We start from the raw sequence: 22,971 nt of genomic DNA, 5'->3' as shown, positions 1-22,971 counted from the left end.
AATGTGTGCAATGCGTTCCAAACTTTAAAAGTAGACTACTTAATCTGAAATCGTGGAATACAGAAAGCTTAGAACGATGTATTAGGAAAATATTTTGGATAATCTATTATGAAAACAACAATTTACTGACAACTTTAATCGTGATTTTCCTGACTTACAGGAACAAGATGCCTTAGGACTCAAAGACTAATTTAATGGTAAATATAAACAACGTTGCAGTAATGGTGAGGTATTTTGACAAGGTGAATGCAAGACTAAATACTGAAATAATCTGGGACAGCATACAAATAACATACTCTAAGCAACGGCTTGTAAAGCACGAAAGCACATAGTTGACATATTCGGAGATTATATGTATAGCTCAGGTTGGTGTACACCGTAGCAATCACAAACGAGCCTGTTGTGACGATAATGAGTCACTGCCGATTCTGTCAATACTATAAGAAATGTGAAGGGAAATATTTGTACTAATACTTCATCGGTTTAGCACATGCGACAACTGCATTTCTGGTTTCCTTCTTAAAAACAATTTTCAGTTGTTGTGGTAACTTTGTATTTACACGTCATTAATTGTAAAAAAGCAAGTTATCAAATTTTCGACATGTACCTTTTAAGGTGTATTTGGTTGTTATGTGGTTGGTAGTTCTTTAAAAATACCGATTTTAAAGACAGAAAGAATAGCAAACTGTTTATTGTTCTTCGAGGAGTGGTAGTGATGTCAAGCATAATTTTCAGACAATTTACGAACAGGTTCAAAGAAAAACAGTTTTTATTGGATATGAAATGTTTACATTGTTATATAAAAGGTTACTGGAGGAGATAACATATTTGTTCAAACAAAATTTAATTTACTTAAGAAAATTATTGCTAAAAAGCATGTTATTTTCTTAAATTATATATAATTAAAAAAAAAGAAAATTTGATGAAGTCGTCATTAATAAATAAAAAAAACATATAGTAAATAATACACAACTAAATATACACATGTTCACTATTTAAACACATGTATATATTTAGATGTTTATTATTTACTTTAGGGGTTAATGTTCACCACAGATGGAATGCCAAAACGCGTGCGACAAATAAATGTAAAAAAAGGATTTTAGTTGAATATGTATTATACTAATATAAATATAACCCTATAATGTAGAGTTAGTAACATTATATATGCAGAGTGCTCACAAAAGGGTGTCACAAACTTCTTATAACAAATTGACTAGACACCACATATTTGAACAATTTCATTCCAAATGCAATGCTACTTGTTTCAACAAAATCCGTCAATGCATAAGCGAGAACAACCACTTGAAAGATACGCTTGCACAAGCCGGTAGCGCCAAACATGTCACAGTGGAGAGGTATCAGTTGTTTGTTGCTCTTGGCTTTTGCAATCGTATCTTTAATGTGGTCGTGCTAACTTATGAGTTGACGTATTTCTTTGGAAAAAGTGCCGTTAGAATTTTTATAAAATTTCAAGATATTTGGTATGTTGTAACATTATTATAACGTTTGTAAAACAGCTGATACCTGTAAAAGACAATGTTTGCTGCTCCCGGCTTGTGCGAGCATACCTTTAAAGTGCTCGTGCTCGTTTATGTATCGACGGATTTCGTTTAAACAAGCTCCGTTGGAATTGCAATAAGATCTTTCAAATAACTGATGACTAAGACATTTTGAAGTGAAAACTTCTTTAGGCGCGTTGAGCGTTTTGGTAGAGGGTAAAATCCTCGGTTCGCGTCACCGACATGCTAAAGTGGTTTCCATGGAAACGTTAATAATCTTTGGAAAATTTGTTTATTCTATTTTAGTCACTTTGTGCTATTTATGATATATTAAACGCCTAATACTAAATCTACGAAATGTAATATGCTAATGATAATAGTATATCTATAGCTATGGAGAGCCAGACTAGCGCACGCGCAGTAGCCTGTGTACACGTATACACTAATACATCGACTATTTCTGACTGTATTATGTGCGCGTTGGACGCTTTTTGGATAAGTATAATTTTGTGAGTCACGTCAACAATACGTTATAGTAGCAGTACATCTGTAATTGTAAATGTGACGCGTTGTACATTAAGTATTAGAGTGTAGAATACATAAGTAAAGTTAAATTGACCACGTGGGAAGTTCAACTTGTGTGTACTGGATTTTGTTTATTTAAGTGAATTTTTAATTTGAATATTATTGTAATTATTTAATTGAAGGATTACTGTTTATTTATTGAATTTAAATTCATTGACTTCAGTATAAAAGTGAGTATGAAACATATTAATATTTGTATACAGATAAATGAATAATGAAAACAACGAATATATTTTTAAACATTGATATTAAGCGGAGACTTTAATATTAACTTCGCAGATGACAAAAATTTATCATTAATTGAATTTTTGAATGAAACATTAGGTTTGACTATGTCTAATGATCGAAAAGTCAGTACAACAAAGTATAAAACGACTATCGATGCTGTTTTTATACGATATTTAGATAAATTTCAATCAAACATTTTTATTTCTTATTTCAGTTACCATAAACCTATTGTATCTTTTTTAGAATACAATGAAATGATTGAACGAACAGATAATCTAAGTATTGTCGAAATTAATGATGACAATGATGTAAATAATGAAAATAATGTTCAAACTTGAATTCATTGAAATTCGTGTAAATATAAATGCTATGTATAATTAAGATAATTGTATATTAATTATTTTTTCAACCACTTTGTATTTATATTTTGTTCATGATTTGTTTAACCCATCATATGTAACTAATAAATAAAACATAAAAAATTTCATATCATTTTTTTTCAACCACTTTGTATTTATATTTTGTTCATGATTTGTTTAACCCATCATATGTAACTAATAAATAAAACATAAAAAATTTCATATAATTTTTGCATATAGTTTTAATTACTCTCAACTTAATAGTTCCGTTTTCACTTCTATCGGCAGTCCCACGACTGCTATTTTTGTTATAACTATACTGGTCTATTTTATTATTTGACTTAAAACATTAGCAAAAGATGCCATTTTGTTGATACAAAAGAAAATAACACAATTATTTTAAAAATTTCCTCTTGTATATTTAAACCTATGTGCCAAATTTGTCTATTTAGCTCAACTAGCCAAATAATAATTTTTTATACAAAATTGGCACAGAAGTTTGTCACACCCTTTTGTGAACACACACACACACACACACACACACACACACACACACACACACACACACACACACACACACACACACACACACACACAAAACACTTGCAAGCTGTTACAATATATATATATATATATATATATATTATATAATTATTTATTTATCCTTGTCTATAGGCATTTTCCTTTGAGCTTGGTTACAATGTTGCCAAAAATTATCGCTTATAAATATATGTATATTTTACTCTGTATGTTTTATATAAATAATATCATGCCATTCCCTTAATTTATGTTTTATATACATATGGCAACACATTCATTTTCTGCTCTCTGCACATTCTGATATCTTAACTGTACTTTGTTCAAACTCTTCAATAAGCTGTATCCTGTGGTACAGGAAACAAGTCAGATACGACTCAGTGAGCTGAAATATTTCAAAGGTTTCCTTGTTCTGGAGTGAATTACCATTCGGCAGACTTGCCCGGATGTCACAACCCCTGTCCTAGAGCATGTTTATAGCCATAATAATGATATACTACAACGAACTTCAGGCCATCTACTCGTATAATTGGCAGTTGAGAGGTTACCTAACAGGTTGTCAGGATAGTAGCTGGGTGTGTTCGTCCACAGTCAATTAATGTATAAACTACATATCAAGCTATAGCTCATCATCTTGAAACTCAATACTCCTCTAGCTATGTTAATTTAGTCATCACATTCCAATACTGATCATCATAATCAACTTGTTGAAAATTATATACATAAGTGGATGAAAAAGTTTCATGTAATTTGTATCCACTCGTAGTCCATTCATGAGATACATAAATCGTAGCCGATTCGTAAATCTTGCTAACAGTTGTCTAGTATCTCGAGATATTTACTTTTCTTGTGTGGTAGGGTTCCAGGTATCTAATGGGGTGGGGGGGGGGGGGGGTGGGGGGGGGGGGGGGTGGGGGGGGGGGGGGGTGGGGGGGGGGGGGGGTGGGGGGGGGGGGGGGTGGGGGGGGGGGGGGAAATGTTAGATTTTCTACATCGTAAGAAGATCGTTAATTGATTCACTTTTTATTTCTTATGAAGTAAAATTTACTGACTCTAAATAATAGTTAACAAAACCGGTTAATGCGCATTGGAAACAAAATCCAACGCGTCGAGAGGTCTAAAACGAAGGAAAATGTACAAAAGGCCCTTTAGTTCTGTATTCTTATAACAATTCTTTTCATTTCTTTTATTCCCAGACTCTTGAGATAAATTGATGACATAATCTCCTCGTGACTTTTATTCCTCGGATTAAACGTCCATTTTATGGTTACATAATCCGCTGGTCCACAACCCTGCGTCTACCCCCCACTCCGAAACTTGCCTCGGTCACCTTTGACCCGCTGCTGTCCCGCACCGGTATCTCTGCCAATGGTTCCTCCACTATCCATCCCAAGGCTCACTTCAAACTTGTCTTATCTTCGTTTTCTAATCTTCTAAAACTGGATACTTTCACTAAAGCTACTGGATATATTATTCGCCTCCACCACACGAATTCTACTTTAGCAACCAGCGTTTTATATAAAACATTCTTCGTGATGAAAATTGAGTTTTTCATAAGTTCTGTTGAACTGTCAACCCGTCACCAATCTCAATAAAATCTGTTGAGTTCAATTAAAAAAAAAAAAAATTACTGGAAACATAATCTGAGTATTTTGTGATAAATATATCCAGATCGTGTTTAGATATAATTAATTTAATAATATTCATCATAACTTGCCCTAATTATTCCCTGATCTTACGATTTTGTTTAAGAACTTTCTCAACAAAACTACCGAGAATACGGCTCAAATTAAATTCAAGAAGTGGCTTACCGACGATTTCTGAAATTTAAATTCCAAAATCAATAAGAACCCGTGGCTCCTTAGTTTTGTAAAGAACTCACTATTTTAAGCCTATTCATGAAATACCGATTTTGTAATTTAGTTTCAAATGACATTTATTTTATTAAGACTTTTGACTACCTGATATGCCAACAGACTAAGACCTTACAAGAAAAATGAGGAAAGAAAGGTACTCTAGACGAATAACAATTTGTGTTAATTGGACTGTTGCTCGGGATCGTAACATGAAGCCAATTTTTTTGTTCTTTGTAATTTCTTTGACACATTCGACTTAGGACGAATGCCCGCCACTGCCAAGTCCTCGTGCCGGCCGGCAACTACTTACATAACCGGGTAACACCGAGACCTGATTATCCTCCATGTATCGGAGAATGAGGCTAATAACGAGTCGATGTCAGCAGATGGGCTTTCCCGTGTGTGGTGACCCGCCCAATCTGTACCAGGTCTATTGTCGGCAACGACAGTGAGTTCTTTACATGGTACAAGATGCAGACAGGCCCTTCATGATCTTGGATGGAGTATCTTTGATTCTGAGTCAATGTTCAGCAATATTGACGGTCCAAATCATCTTAGGAAATCTTGTTAATGTAACAGGAAGCACAGAACAGAAAATTAAAGTCAGTGCCTAGTTGGACTTGGTCAACACCCTTTTAAAAAGATCTTTTTGTTTGTCTAAAACCGAGAAAAAAAATGTTACGGTACTGTCAAACTTTTTGGTACAAAATATAGTAAAACAGACCAATTAAACCTCGACGTAACACAAAAATTGATTTAGGGAAGTTTGGTAATTTCAGCCGAAAGCCTAGTATTTTTAAAGGATGACGGTAGGGGTGGGAGCTCAGTGGTTGGAGAAGCAACAAGTCCTTGGTCCGCATTCTCAATGCCTCATGTAGCACTCTCCCAAAAAATATCTGAGCCCAAATATTGTAATCAATCATACTACTTTTGCTGGTAGAAACGAAAATGTATTCGAAAAAAACTGTTAGGATCAAGCGTTAAAAATGTTTTCAACAAACCCTTTATTTGAAATGTTACGGAATAAACGCAAGTCACCTGTAGATTTGAGTATTCACTTATAACGTAGCTATACCAACAGATTCAAAGGTACAATAGACTAACAGCCTCGCCCTTAGATACGGCTTCATTAAGTAGGCCCAATGCCATGAGCACAAGGTATAGGAAATGCAATATATATTAAATTACCAGCAAATGAATCACAAACCTATTTAATCTATGTCCATTACTTGGATGTGCTGTTCAGTACATCTTTGAGTAGGTTAGTTTAGCACAATAATTGTATTCGTACCTGTGTAGAGTGGGATTTTGAAAGGAGAAGATAATTTTTCCTGTAATGCACCAATAAATGTCAGCCCTAAGAATTAAAACTTTAAATTCATCTTATGTTGCGAGCAATCGACCAAGTGAAGGACTTAGTCTTAATCACAAATGATATCATTTTAGGATTTCAACCAATTTCACAATAATTTTATTCATAACTTAAAAGAATATGGTAATGCATCAAATTTAGACTTCGTTTGACGGTTCAATCATATTTGGAACTCTCCTATTAGCACCGGTGATAATTGGTAGCAGTGTCGTAGCTTGTCCCCCGTCAGCGGGGAACCGGTCAGCTCATTTGCCGCCGCACCGCTCAGACCGCAAGTGGTGAATATATCGGGCTGGACTGTTTCTAGGAAACTTACGCAATCTGGCCACCTGACCGTGTTGGTGATACATACACTACATTATTCGTGTGAAATCTAGGTTAATCAGCCTCCGATATAGCTAACTTGGCAACGGACTGGTCCTAGTATATAAACTGCCACAAGTATTTCCGTCACCAATTCCCCCTACCAAGGGCTGTCAATCAAAAAAGCCCTTCTCTTATCCAGGGTTTCTCTTATCCGAAATACGCGTTTTTATCAGCTATTACCTAATGGTAAGAGTTCAAGAACAGAATAATCACCTATTACCATTTTTTTGTTCTCATTCTGTTATGTTCACGAAGTTCACTTGACTCGGACTCAAAGTCATCGAAGGTCTCGAATTTAAAAAATAGATTATGAATACCTGAGGTATAAAATTACTTGGCACTGATTACTTTTATATCACTAAAGTTCACCTTGTACTGTATAGACTGTCCCTTATACTGTTTGATACACCCTTGTCATGACCTAAAGTATGGACCTCGTAACGTTGGTGTCACATTTACAAAACTGAATAAACAGATTAATAAACTGTGTTCATAAATCACTTTTAATGCTACATAACTTGTTCTATGTAGCCTTGAGGTAAGCTATTCTCTACGCTCAGAAATTAATGTGTGTATATAAAACACTACATACAATCAATTGTTTACAGTAAAATGTTAATATTAATTTATTACGGTTTTGTTACATAGCGTTTCAGAAACATATGCCAACTACTTTTCCTTTTGTATTATGACGTTTGGAACAATAATAATAGATTACACTATTTTGGGTTGGAAATGAGTTATTTTATTGATGAAAGTGTGAAGAATTGCCTTTGTGAGACAAACAAGCACCTTATGCTTACTTTCTGCTCTCAGTTCTGACCTCGAAAGGTCCTAATGGCCATCTGGTTTTTGTCTTTATTCATATTTCGCGACAAAAAACTCAGCATGCTCTCTCAGTAATTTAGAGCCTGGCCTTGCGCCTATTTCTTTTTGTTCATTGGAGCTCAGATTAATTTGCACAATACAGACACATTTAAATCAATTTTTTGTCTAACATTTGGATTGTAAACAATTTTTTATTGTTTGTATGCAAGAGTTGTGCCCTTAAATTACGGAACATATTAAATGTGCATCACTGTCTAATTAAATAAAAGTGCGCTTGTGGATGCGTAACTTTTTATAGTTTTGGTACAATTTGATAGTCACTTATTATAATTTATTACTCTGCTGTCACAATATCATGAACACTTATATATATTTTATACATATTCGCTGATTACGACCTTCTGACTCCATAACTAACTTACTTCCGTTTCAAATTGTATGTGTATATATACATACATACAACGCATACGTGGACAGATACGGCCAAATGATAATATAATTGAATCGTCAAAAGTAAGGGCTCTGTGGTGTAATGGTAGCACATTCACCCGGCAATTGAGAGATCCGGGTTCGAGTCCCGGTGGAGCATTGAAATTAAATTCAGCTATTGCCATTCATACAAATTATATAATTACATATACATACATATATATATATATATATATATATATATATATATATATATATAATATATATATATTCAGAAGTGTTTGTTAGAAACAGGTCGCATATATAAATTGAATTAAGATAATTTAAAAACTTTTTCAGGGTTGTGTAATTTAATACGGTTAAAGTTTATTATTATTTATAATAGATTATTATTAAAGCATTCTAAAAACACTACGTCAAAGTAATGCTAAGCGTTGTCAACTGCATAGTAATCACAATTTAGGATATAAAGCATGTACTAATACGAGTATAATAAATATATTAGTATAGACAAATACATTAACCACGTCAAGGAATAATAAGACATTTCCTGTAATACCGAGCATTTTTCATGTTAATATTGGGCGATCTTTATGCGTATTTCTTGTACTCCTCCTGTACTAGTTGATGTTGACGACTTCCAAATTTTGCTATGTTAATAAATTGAATATAAATTTAATGCGGAAAATCCCCAGGTTTTTTGACCGCAGGCATTTGAACACCATTTACCAAATTCCTTAACTGGTTCACTCTTTGCTTCGTTTCGAACTCATTCCAATAGATGGACGGCTTGGGAAATTACAGATTTGTTAGTAATTTGCCGTCAGGATCGCAGAGCGTTAAAAAACAGCACTGCAACAGAGGAACAATTGTAAATCAACTTGGCAAATCGCTCGGCGATGATTGCAAAGAGCACAGTTTAAAATCACCGGGGCTGTTATGAAAGGGTAATTTACATGAGTAAAGTAAGTGAGTTTACAGAACGTTCAATTTTTAACAGTGACATTCGGGAAGAGCTAATTAAATTTTAGCCTTTGAAATTAGAACCTTAGAACTAACATTTCCAATGGAAAAAATAAAACTATTATATCAAAGGTTTTAATTAATCTGTTGATGGGAAAGTCGATAGTTTACTCGCAGTTATTCGTCAGAAGATTTTTATAGATGGGTAGCCCGCATCAAACATATAGTTAAAAAAGAAATATATAAAAATGAATATTTCAGAGTAAAAAAATAAAAAAAACAGAACTTGGATACTCAATTTATTTCAGCATTTGGTGTCCTACAACTTTCGTTGGAGTACAGTTTCCCTGACGGATTCCTGATCGTCCTAGGTTTACTTAAAACTCATGCGTTTCATTGATAAGTTTTATATTAAACTATGTTTTGTGCAACTATCAGTGGTCTGATAATTCTTCTGATCAACTGTTTCATCTAGGTTAATTAACGTCACACTCTCATTTCATTGAAGATAGTTTTATACAACTGATGTCTTTGTGTAGGCCAACTCTGATGTTGGTATTTAGTAGTCTCTCCTGGATGAACTGTTTACACATTTTAGGGCTAATTAAGATTCCACCCTCATTTCCAGTTGAATGGTTTAAACAACTACCGATTTGTAGCATCGCTGATCTGGGAGTAAATCTTTCTGGATCAAACTGTTACAGCTTGGCTTAAATCAAGTTCGTTGCTCCATTTTCCTTGAGGTAGGTACAAACTATGTGCATCACAACCTGTTGATCTCCGGTATTCCTTCCTTCTGAATCAACTGTTTCATCTAGGTTAATTAAGTCACCCTCATGTTCATTTGAAATAGTGGTGTAAACAACTATGTTTGATGCAGCATCTCTAATCTGGTAGTCTTATCTGATCATCAAGATACTCAAAACAATCTAGGTTATCCACATTATAATATAGTGGATACGCAATGACCCGCCATAGGTAACTGCTTTGGTACTCGCCGCGCCGGTTCGATCTTGCTGAGGAGCAGATGCTCCGCAAGCGAGACTTATGTGTTTCTATTTTTTTCCTGTGATAAAACAATCCTTCTCTACCCAGAACTTGTGCGCCAGCTGTTAATTACAAACACGGTTAGAAACAGCTGAGTTATTTACAATCGGGGGGCAAAACACGCCTGTTTAGTTCTTGTCTAGGACCCACGTGACAGGGAAATGCCCTCCGAGTTCTCGGACCTTCTGCAGACAGGCCGGGGGAGTAACAATTATATCAGCCGCTACCACCTAGGTTTAACAGTGATCTCATCGTTGGTCGGTCCTTGCATAACCGTCTGCTTCCTGGACTATCCGGTTTCTGCTCTCTTGCCTCCTCTGGTGGCCGTGGCTCTACACTTGATGTTCACTTACGATCAAGAGCGATCCCAGATCAAGGGGAGGGAGGACTTTTCGATCTTTTGCAGTATGTTCATTTCGGATATTGTATACACATAAACACCGTTTTGAAAAAAATGCTTCTATTGGAAATAAAGCTGTATTATTTAGACTTCAGCTAATAACAAGAGATTCAATCTATTTTAGAATTCCAGAATCTTTTGGGTGGGGGGGGGGGGGGGTGGGGGGGGGGGGGGGTGGGGGGGGGGGGGGGTGGGGGGGGGGGGGGGTGGGGGGGGGGGGGGGTGGGGGGGGGGGGGGGCTCGGACAACTTGTTTTTTGTGCTACAGACAAAAAAAAAGTAGAACTTGGCTTATTATTAATTTTTTTTTGTAGGTTCAACATTTATGTTATTAAAAGGATTTAATATGATCTATGTTTATTCGCATAGATGATTATTAAATGCAAGAGAGAAAATTAATAATACAAGTTCTTTTCTTTTGCACATAGCTAGAAAACAAAAAATGTGTTCTTGTACTTTTTTATTTTCAGTGCAGTCGTGGTAAACATTTTATAAGGGTGACTATGATAGCGTTGGTATTTACAAGTGGTTTATGTGTCGATTTTTGCACAAATCAATTTCACTTATGAACTGATTCAGAGATTACACTTGTTCCACTCCACATCGCCACTGTAAGGCAAGGTGGATTACTTAGTGCATGTTTGTATTAAGTATGAGTCAGTTTAAAAATTTAGAAATAAACCTTAAACGTTCAAGCGTCATTTTAGTTATTTTGGTAACTTATTTATACTTTATATTCTCAAGTATGTAAGAATACAGAAGTAAGACGTCTTAACATTTTGATAGACGTTATTCACGAATGATTAATTCAGACATTGGCTAAAATATAGGTATTGCTCATTCCACGGACTGAAAGTTTATTTATTAGTTATTATGTTTAGTTATTATATAATTTTTAGTTATTATTCCAGTTTATTTGCTGTATGGAATGCGAATTTTGGATAATGGGCGACAATAACACTCCGTGGAGTGAGTTTTGTGAGTGTTTTGGTTTTCGCAACACTCCGAACAATCATTTATTTTGGAAATGTAGTAAAAGTTACTCCAGTGGGCTCAGGGACTTCAACGGGAGGATGTTACTACAGTTTACAAGACAGCTATTGGAAACCTGACTTATGCTTTTGGAGGCATCATGCTACTGAAAATCCTTACTCTTATAAGGCTGAAGAGTGTTGGCTGCATGGTGGACATCATGTCATTAAAAAATGACTACTGAGCTCCTGGTGAAGACCACAATCATAGCTGATGACGTGGGAAACTATCAATTTTGGCTGAAACCTACCACAGTCTCACGTTACCTGTCATATGTTTCACATCTGCCTCAAGTGATAATGACAGTCACTGATTGACAGTCTTATTAACTATGGTGGCTGTACAAAGTTCAGCATTTGAGACCTACTTATCAGGTTATTCTGGGCCTTCCAGTCCTCCATAATCCAACATTTAAGTATTATACATGTGTATCCAACGTAACGACTATAAACGTGCTTCCTACACCACAGCGGGAGCTGTCATTTCGGTCTTTGCGTAAAGTACAGACTTCTCGGTGTAAGCCTTTTAATGCAGTTACTGTTCAAAATAAATACCCATTTCGCGAAGAACATCAATATTTCTTTCAATATCGAATTTAACAATTAATTACAAATAACCTCTAGACAAAACAGGAATACGAATAAGTTATTACTAAATATATTTTATTTATAGCCTGTCTATAAAATAAGATGTCAAAGAACAAATTACAATTGCTACTGATTTTAATATTTGTTATGGATGTTTTGTTAAATATTTTGAAAACTACTCTAGTAGAGTTATTAGAGATATTCTCTCTAAATACTCTCTACAGATTTACTAGCTCGGATTTAACATTGAAAATTATTTCATATTATATTTAACATATAGTCACTTCTTTCATAAATACAATATCAAATATAGTAGACTCATACAAATATTATAACATTGCTTATCTGGTTAGATTATAAAACTGTTAATAAAAATATCATAAATTATTCAGAATAATACAAACACATAAGACGAATTAAATTGATGATGAAGTGTAGTTTAAGTCCCAATAACAAGCCCATGCATGTGGCTGGAATTCTTAGAACACACTATTAAATAAATGATGTAATTTCACCAGTTTTTTTAAGTTTAAGTATTCTGTCTGATGTCTTAAGTATTGAGTGATAATCAATACACAGTTAATCTACAAAAAGCTAATCATAATAAATGAATCTTTAAAGAATAAGATTGGGGCGAAAAGAAAACTTAGTCATAAAATGCACTTTTTATGCAGGGTTAAGGATATTTTTAGCCCTCTCTTCTAAATAACCTTACCGATTACGACGAAAGATTACATATGGCCGGTTTAATACAACTTATGAAATAATTAACACAATCTTGAATCAAAAATATCATTCATTGTTGAGTAAATCACAGAATTGGTTATTACAACCAATATAATAACAATAACATAATAACATGGATGTTAATATTTTAACATCCATGGATAATAAAATTATGAGCTCCATCATTAAAAATGGACTGAATGTCTTAGTTAACTGGCTTAATTTTGTTATGACATTAATTAATTCTTATTTCTTAAATTATTGGAAATTATTCTAATATTAATTGCTAATTCTCTAATATTCTCTAATTTCTCGAATTGCTAATAATTCTAATATTAACTTTACTGTAATAACAGTAAACGTCATCAAATTGTACTGTTAAAATGGATGATTTTCAGAGGTACTACAGAGTGAACTATGATGCCGCCAACTGGGCCAAGCTCAAGTCACAACTGGACTCCAACTTCACAAGGATCAGCGACATCAACAGGGCTCAGATAATTGATGATTGCATTCCACTTGGCCCAGACCGGTCACCTGGACTACGTCACAACCTTTTGGCCTAACCAACTATCTTCCAGAGGAGAGAGCTTTTGCTCCATGGAAACGCTTTCTTTGTCAATATGAGGTTCTTGATCAATATCTATTACAACACACCCACCGGAGATGGTCTTCAGGTATGCATCCACTCAGACATACATAAAGTTGATACATGTGTATTAATAATAGTTTATTGCGTTACAAATATCTGCCTAATTGTAACTTCATTTTTGAACAGTGTACTAAACTGTCTGCAGTTTCACGCCTATAATATTCTTCTTCACAAGTATTATTTTCATTCGTTTTGAAAAAATTTTCGGTTTTTTTATTTTGTGAAGCGTTGAAAATACGCTTCATTTGAAATTTTTAACTCGCTGTTTTTAACCATGTGTTTTTCTTTTCAGGAGTACGCCCGCAGGACTATGCTACCGGCATTCAATTTCCTTTTGGGAAACCTTGGACCAAACAAAGACAATTTCTTGTTTACAACGACAGTGGCGGCGGCAGGACTCTTTTCTTGTGAAGTCGGTCTCCCTGAGTGTAGAATATTAACTAAGAACACATTTGACGTCTGGCGCAAGAATTCCTCATACGAGTTAGTCTCCTTATACTGTCTAAGTCAATGTTTCAGTCATAATCCTTCTACTGAAATCTTCCTATTTCATATACTATACCGTATAAGTAGGCAAAGTTAGGTAGTGCAATAGCTTTTTGTAGAGGAAATATTTTTATTTCATATTTTAAAGTCATTAACATAACTTCACTGAAGACAGAAGAAGTAGAAATTTGTTTTGATGAATTCACGAGGAATTGCAGGCATTTAGAGTAATACTAAATTTAGGCATTTTTGTGATTAGACTCAAATAAAAACGGCAGGAGATAAAAAACGTGAGTTTTACAGTACATACATGAGATATTGTAGTTTTAGAAAGTCTAATGTTTTTTGATTGTGTATGACTACGCGTTTTTAATTAAAGTCATTTATGAAAATGATTCGTTATTTAAATACAATTTATTTTAAGGAAATTATTCATGTATTATGCTCATTGTTTGTTTATTTATGGCCATTTATAAATGGCCACTACTTCCAAATATATTTTATATGCATACTGTTGATGAATATAATAACAAAAGTTTACCAACTGTTCGTTGCACTTAGTGTGGTGTGTCCGCCATGCTGGATGCATTGAGAGTATGAGTTTGAGAAGTATGAACATGGTTGAAAAGTTCATACATTAAATAAATCCATAGGAATACACCTTGATCAAGGTTAGACCTGGGATGTTCACATCAACTTTATGTATTCAGAGCTATCCTCAGGGGTTTATGTCTTGAGCAGGGAGGTTAAATATTATTCTACTCAGGTACTGATGACTGTGTATTGTGGGCCGATTTACTCACATTTGTACTACAGTTTGACATTTTGGGACGACGACGCAGGAGCGGAGTTTAAAATATCCCGACTTAATAAAACATGTTGAATACATTACCAATTTGGGACACAGAGTCATGCAAAATAATATTAAAAAAGCTGCGATTGTTGACTTTATCTTGCCTTTATGTTTCACAGCCAGAAAAATACGAGTACTGTTGTACCGTTTTACTGGCACATGAGGGGTTAGCTTTGAAATTTAAAATAAACTTTTGTGAAGGGTTTAAAAATAAAAGAAAATCTTCTGAAATAAATAAAGTTGAAACTAAAATAAAACTTCTTCTTAACAATAATAACTGGAATTAAAATAAAAACTTCTTGACGACTTTTAAATTCAAACTTGTAATATATTCTTCACTCCCAAAATGTACAAAGTTCTTACAGCTTGTCTTTTATTCAATTTTCCAAATTCAAACATTCACACTCTAATCTGATCTGGCAATTCTTCACTTTAATTTATCTTCAAAATTCAATTATATTTGTTACTAATTTTCTTTACTTTACTTTAAAAGTATTCTTCAGTGATAGAGATTTAAAATCAAAATATTCTTCAGTGTTAGAGATTTAAAAATCAAAAAATCTTCAGTGTTAGAGATTTAAAAATCAAAAAATTGCTGAAAGCATCCGCAGGATCGATGACGATTAGCAAAAAGATTTATTCTGAGCACTTTCAACTCTACTCGTTAAAATCACTTCCGATTAACTGAGACGGAGGTACGGCACGTCTACCTCACCCCACCTCTCAATTTCGTTATCAAACACTGCCATCTGCGATGCGCGCCTCGCCGATAGCAGCCTCTTTTGTACAGCCCAGCCCTTATCATTCATCTGGGCCTACTCCTTCCACCCGTAATCCAGTTACCCCAGAATTATTATTTAATACAATCGGTACACTGTTCTCTTATGAAGGGGCGTGATGTGCATGAATATGAAACTATAAGCATGGCCTACTATCGTACAGGTGCCAAAATAATATTTGTTCGTGTGTCATTTTCATTACTGACAAGGGTTGATTTGATATAAATGTTTTAGCATTGGTATCACCGATAAATATTATTATTTTATGTTCTAGTGATTATGTGGATTGAGATTATTGATCTAAACATTTACACCTTGAATAAATATTTACTTGTTGACACTTATGTTCTAGGATCCCACCTTTTGTAAAGCAGACCGTTCTGTGCACCGGCCTCGAAATGGAACCTACAGTTGAAACTTTTCTGGAAGTTTGGACATTCTATATCTCCTCTGATAATGATGCAGAAAAGAGAACAATCATGTATGCAATGGGTTTGTATTACCAACACTACTGCCATTAATATGTGAGTTTCATATATTCATAGGAGTTTTTAGATTTCCCAGTAACATTAGATTCGGTCTGCATTAATCAAAACGTATAATGTAATAAAACCAAAACTATATATACATATGTTCATCAAAAGGGTGTCACAAACTTTTGTGGCTAATATTACTCATCATTTCAAACAAAAAATTGCATATGAACATAGGACGAGAAAACGTCTTGTTTAGCCGCTAGCAGCCATTTGTTATTTGTTAAAAATTTTGTTGCCTCTAAAACTAGTTAAGCTGAAAAACCAAAATAAATTTGGCGTATAGGTTTGAATAGATGAAACGAATTTAAATATTTCAAATAAATAAGAAGACAATGAGAAAAAATAATTTGTTAATTTCTTTAATATTAACAAAATGGTGTCTGTTGAAAACTTTGTAAAGCCAAATAACAAAAGAACCTAGTATAGATATAAAAAATGTACTTGACACTCATTATTTTAATAATTTTATTTGGGTAGTATGCTATTGAAATTTACATCCAATAAAAGTAAAATTTGACTGTAATTTTTTATACATTTTTAAATAAAACAAAATAGAATGTGGAACGAAAAATGTGTCGTTCCAACAGCCATTTGGAGTAAATATTTATATGTATTTAAATTAAATGCGAAAGCCAGAGTTTAAGTTAAGTCTAAGACAATGAAATACTGATTTTCTATTTTTAATATTTAATCCGATATATTTTATGTTATATCCACTTCACTCTGCAGCGCTGTCGAATTCATATAACTTCGTAAAAACTTTCTAGCAGTTCCAATATAAATGTCATCGGTTCCTTTAAGCTGTTGGAAAACTTAGCTACAGCCACATTTTTGCTGTTCTTGACGAGAACATAATATTCCAGCAGAGCAAGCTGCATACATTGGACATAAAACTAAAGGTCGATTCTGAATGATGAAAGCTTTAACAATTTACTCGTCCAGGTCCTTCTCAGGTGTTACTATCACCTTCTTAAGGATGTTTTATAGCCTACTATCATAAAACACAATTTAACTAATATCTGTATTGTAGTTAGTTTATTTGATATTTACCATGGGGAAATGTGAAAACAATTATTGCTGTCATAGTCGGATGGCAAACATCCAAACTCTGAAGGATGAAATGCTTACCGACTAATCCTAAAGACTAACCCACATAAACTTTTACTCCTTAACTGGTCTAAATGTAAAACACTAGACATATATAAATTAAGTAGTTCTTATTAAAAATGTAAGAATGTTTTAAAATCAAGTTAATTTTTCATCTTATAGTTAAATTAAGTTGTAAAGTTTTTGTGACTAGTAAATTTACATTTTCACTCCATCAATGTTCTATTTATTTTGCAGGATTGAAACTGAATGTCCAAAAGTATGCAATTCCATATTTTTAGTAATAACTGTAAAATTCAAATAACTTAATATTGATAAAAGTTAACTACGTACAAAACATTATAAAGAAATCCTTTCACTTTATCTGTTTAAACATTTACTAATATCTTAATGTTAAGTCCTTCATTTACCTACTGACTCTAATATGTTAAAACATGTAAATTAATGCAAGTGAATGTTTATCACAAGATTATGGCGGTTCAGTGTGAAGTTTTATGGCGAACAAACATAATAATGTTTAACAGTATTCATAACACGAGCAGTGTAAACCCGGCCGTATAAACTTCATTGTTTAACATCTTTGGGTGTGTCATAAAATCAACTTAATATTATAAAATTAATCAGAACTAAGAAAACTCCATCAATACCACATTGTAATGGCATTCACGTATCAAATAATAGACGGTATAGTTTGAAAGTATCGTGTTTTAAAGCGTAGGCTATATCATTGTAATGACATTCTTGTGCACTTTAGGTTAAAATACATAGTTCTAAGCTTACAATGTCCAAATTCCTATTTAAGACTAAAATGTACATTTAATTTTTTACTAATGCCGTAAAAATTTGCATTATGTTTTTTTTTCAATAGTAATTTTCTTCTACAAATGAATATTACAGCATTTATTTTACAACAGTTAAAATCATTCTACGTTGACATATGGATAGAATCATTGTTAAAAATATTATTATTGTTATAATTTAAAGGTTTCTAAAGTGTTCGGAACTTGACAAAGCCCCTTCCATATCCTTCTGCCTTCAAACCTTCCTCCTCTTCTCCCCTTACTCTGTCTCTACGTATCGCTCCTCTCATTTTATTCTCCTCTAATGCAGTATGTCCCCCTCCTTAGTTTTTAATAACTTGTGTGTCCCAACAGACTCTTCATGTGACCAATCTTATAAAACAGTGTATTCCTATAAATCGCCATAACGATTCCATTCAGTATTTTATGGAATCTTTTAGTGTTAAGAATACACGAGTTGACACTTTTACTATGAGACGTCAGATTAAATGTTGGATTTTAAACAAAATACCCCTTCCGTCACTTCTAAACAAACATACTAGACATCACATATCTTACTACTACTTCCCTTTTATTTCGTCATTCTATTAATTAGTGCATTCCAAAGTACGAAATTATTTCATAGTAATTTTTCTTATGACACGACTACAGCCATCTTTCTCTACTTCCTCTTTACCTTGCTATCCAGCCCTCGCTTTTATGTAAGAATTATTAATACATGTTTATTATAAGAAACTGAATGTACTATATTACTCGTACATTCAGTTTATATATTAATTACTTCTTGAATTACAGGTGAACATATGAATTTATCCGTTAATGCGCAAGTGAGGTGGGGAAACATCAACACTGTGCAGTTGTCCTAATACATTATAATAAGTTGTGTATTATATACCAGGTATCTGGACACTGTGACCGATACATACTCCAACAATGTTCGCTTGGAGGATCGCGGGGATCGCATTCCAATCACTTGCTGCTCATCAGGCCGGTGTAATACCAGTATTACAATATCTTACCACTAATTACGTCAGATGCAGCAATGCGTGAGTACGAATATGGTCTCTTATTTAGATTAAATAATGGTAATCAACTTGACGTTTGTCATTTTTTTAATGTTCTACTTTTTATGGTAACATCCATTTCGTCCTATGGTCCAAATATAGTTAAAATATGACTGGTTATCTCTACAGACCTATTTAGGACTATATAAGCATTGAATATTATTATTAACATTTTACCGGCTCTTGCCCACTTTGGAAGCACAACTATTACACTCGCGCTATTTGTAGAAATCTACGTTATTAATGACTTACAAAACGTAGTAAATAACAAATAAAATGTCTTAGGTAATCCTTGTTCTGGACTCTTAGGTCTACTTAACCTAAATAAAAGCGGGAAGGACAGCAAGAATCCGGGATCCAGCTAGCCTAGGGGATGCTATGGGGAGGGGTTAACTTTAATATGAAGCAGTTCTAGCCTCTCGCCTTACCTCTCATTTGAAGCATGTAGCCTCAGTAGCGTGTATCAACGAGAGTGACTACCCCCAGGTGATATAGTTTTAATGAAGTAATAAGTGCCGGATTTAACCCCTAGGCTGACTAGGCCTTGGCCTTGGGCTGCAGGCTATATATATATACCAAATAATAACTTTCTTTGTCATATTGCAGCTTAGGCACCAGGATCTCTGCCGTCATTGCTACCATATCTGAAATGATTACGCAAGAATCACAAATATCATATGTGAGTACAAATATCAATAACTTGTTAACACTTTTATAATGTCCTGTATTTAGTGTGTTAGTCCTTTATTTTTTGCGATAGATTGTGTGTGTGTTCCGGATTTTTGGAGTTAAGTATTACAGGATATTTTCATATCATCACGCTCAAACCACTAACTTATTATGCCTAAGACTAGGTAAGATCAAATAATGATCGGTTCCTGCATGAGTGATACCTTGGACAGACATATACCTTAGCAACCTCAAACGTAGATTTCGCGCTGTATTTATATATTTCAAGCCTTAATCGTTGAAACAAGACTGGTGTCAGGTACATGTCTTAGGCATGAATTAAGATAACATTTGAGAAGAAAATCAAGTTCAGATGTTTAAACCCGTTTCTTCCCACTGTCGACATTTGTCGACACGCAACTTAATATTTTTTTGTGGGAAATTTTGAATTGTCTAGGACTCTTACGATAATATCCCGCTGTTATGTTGGTATCTCTGAACTAGCAGTTGATGCGCCCGCCGCAGTGGCTAGTTTGGTGCTTTTTGTGTCAACAACTCTACTGATTGACTCTCAGCCTCACTATGTCACTGATAGACAGGTAAGTGTATTACAACCTTGTAAATAATAATATTATTTACCGTACGCTATTTATAGTGATATAAGATATGTGTATGACGTATTACTGTGTTGAACGTGTAAAATATTGTTTTAGGGTATCGATTTTACATATCATAAATATTGATGTCGACAAATGTCGACAGTGGGGCACCAGCGGTAGGGGTCGATGTCCATTACAACAAAATTGTTTTTTTTTAGGTTGACGGTAGCTGACATCGCTAATATATTGGAAGAGAGTGAAAATATTATAGATCCAACATTTTTTAATTGAGCCACCAGATAATCCAGCCCTCAGTGACTGTGATTCCGATGACGATGATAGTGGCAACATAAATCATTTATCTGGCAACCAACTCAGAGCTGGTGGTGAGCTGATAGGAAGAAAATTAACTGAAGATGGGTTAGTTACACATAAGAATTGGTGGAATACCTGAAGAAAAAAGTGACCAAGAAGAAGTGGAACAAGTAGAAGATAAGAAATTTGAGGAACCTGTGGACGAAGATGACAGTGTAGTAAGCGTAGATGTTGTTTTTTGAAGAAGAAAACCCAAGGAAAAGTTAGTAAAAATACGTTAGAGAGCAGAACTAAAAAAAGAAAACAAATAAAAGATGTTAGAACAAAAAAGAAGGTGAAAGGAAATAAGTCAAAACGTACATGGGAAGAAAAAGACTATTGCAGATGTAAGCTCTATAGAGTTTACTCGTGCGAATTTCTTGTCAAATGATTATTCTCCTGTAGAACTGTTTGAAATGTTCTTTTGATGACGAGGTCGTAGAGTACATTGTTTATTTGCACTAATCAATATTCCCTAGAAAAAGGAAACATAAACTTTTCTACATCAAAAAATGAAATACGTCTGTTTTTCGCCATTCTTTTTCTATCTATCAGGATACAACACTATGGCTCGTTACAGAATGTACTGGGAAACGGCAGAGGACACACATCATGAAGCAGTTTCACGTGCAATTTCACGTAATCGTTTTCAGGATATCTTGAAAAAACATTCACTTCTGTGAAAATGATAAATTAGACAAAGATGACAAGTTTGCCAAAGTTCGCTCTGTTATGTGCATGCTGAACGAGCGATGGCTTCGTTACTTCCCAGGTGACATTTACTTATCCATTGATGAATCCATGGTACCTTATTTTGGAAGGCACGGGTTGAAACAACATATCCATGGAAGCCTATCCGATTCGGATATAAAGTTTGGATATTAGCTACAAGGTTAGGCTACGCTATTCAAGCGGAACCGTATCAGGGCAAAGCGACTGGAGCAACTATTCCTGAGCTCGGTGTGGGAGGCTCAGTTGTCATTGATCTTATATCTGAAACTCCCACAGGACAGAAAATATAGTTTGTTTTTCGACAACTTCTTACATCTTTAAAACTGCTTGAAGCGTTAAAAAACAGGGGGATATCATGGTACAGGGACCATAAGGGTAGACAGAGTTGAGGATTGCCCCTCTTCGTAAACCTCAAGATCTCAAGAAAGAACCAAGAGGTACTTTCCATCAAATTAACTGACACAGACACCAACATAACACTTGTAAGATACATGGACAACAGTGTTTTTTACTATAGCGTCGACAGCAACAGGCGTTCATCCTGAGGGGAAAGCAAAGCGTTGGTCCTCTAGCAATAAAAAACACATCGTTGTGCCACAGCCAAACTGTGTCAATTGGGTACAATATGAATATGGGTGGGTGTGGATAGGCTAGATGATGAAAATGTATCTACCTACCGTATTCATATTCGCAACAAAAAGTGGTATTGGCCAATGGTTGCATACATGCTGAATGTGAGTATGAATAATGCTTGGATTTTATACAGAATGACGCCAAAAGGAGCTGAAGAACAATTAGATCTTCTTGGATTCACCCGCTTACATTGTCCGTACGTACATGCGAACATGCACAAGCCATCGATCCTCTGCAGGACGGCCAAGCCAGACAGTATCCAGTAGGGTGTTGCCTGAAATCCGATTCAGTGGAAAAGATCATCATTTAGAAACAGTTCAAAAGCAAATTCGCTGCGCACTGTGTTCCAAAGCAACAAGGAAAACGGTGCAAGACTTGTCAAGTTGGATGCCATGTGCTTTGTGCGGAGGCTTTCCATACTTCCTGAGGAAGTAATCTCTTATACAATCCTTTCTGATATGTAATCTATTCATAAATACTGTAATGGAACAATAAAAGCATCATTATTTCATTTTTTAACTTATTTTAAAACCACCCCTTTTATTCCCACTGTCGACAAATGTCTACATTAGCCTCTATTCTCTAACTGCACCCGTTCATGCCCACTGTCGACATATGTCGACATGCTATAATTTATTGTTATTATTAAATTTTACATATTTCATACTAAAACTATAGTAAATAACTGATAATAAAGCAAATAACCAAAGGCCACCAAAAAAATCTGACAAAAAAAATAATTTGGGCAGAAACGGGTTAATAACTGTGAAATTCGGTTTAGCCATGGTGAGATCGGACACTGTAATGTGTAATGCCGCTGTCGGTCTTATCCAAACTTCTAGCATAGTGTGATACTTTATCTGGCGGAATTGGCCTTGGTGAGACCAGGCA

General features: G+C 34.5%; 1 protein-coding gene across 1 annotated transcript; it reads left to right on the top strand.

Annotated features, from left to right (window-relative positions):
* Positions 1-13,372: 13,372 nt before the first annotated feature.
* LOC124355633 lies at positions 13,373-18,944 on the top strand. The gene is made up of 4 exons (XM_046806796.1): positions 13,373-13,493; positions 13,761-13,951; positions 15,939-16,078; positions 18,928-18,944. The coding sequence occupies exons 1-4, from the start codon at positions 13,440-13,442 to the stop codon at positions 18,942-18,944; spliced, it is 402 nt and encodes a 133-aa protein (XP_046662752.1). The 5' UTR covers positions 13,373-13,439.
* Positions 18,945-22,971: the final 4,027 nt, after the last annotated feature.

Source organism: Homalodisca vitripennis, chromosome 2, assembly GCF_021130785.1.
Source record: "Homalodisca vitripennis isolate AUS2020 chromosome 2, UT_GWSS_2.1, whole genome shotgun sequence".
NCBI lineage: Eukaryota > Metazoa > Arthropoda > Insecta > Hemiptera > Cicadellidae > Homalodisca > Homalodisca vitripennis.
The sequence above is the reverse complement of the archived record's forward strand: the minus strand, read 5'-3'. Positions and strand labels throughout refer to the sequence as shown.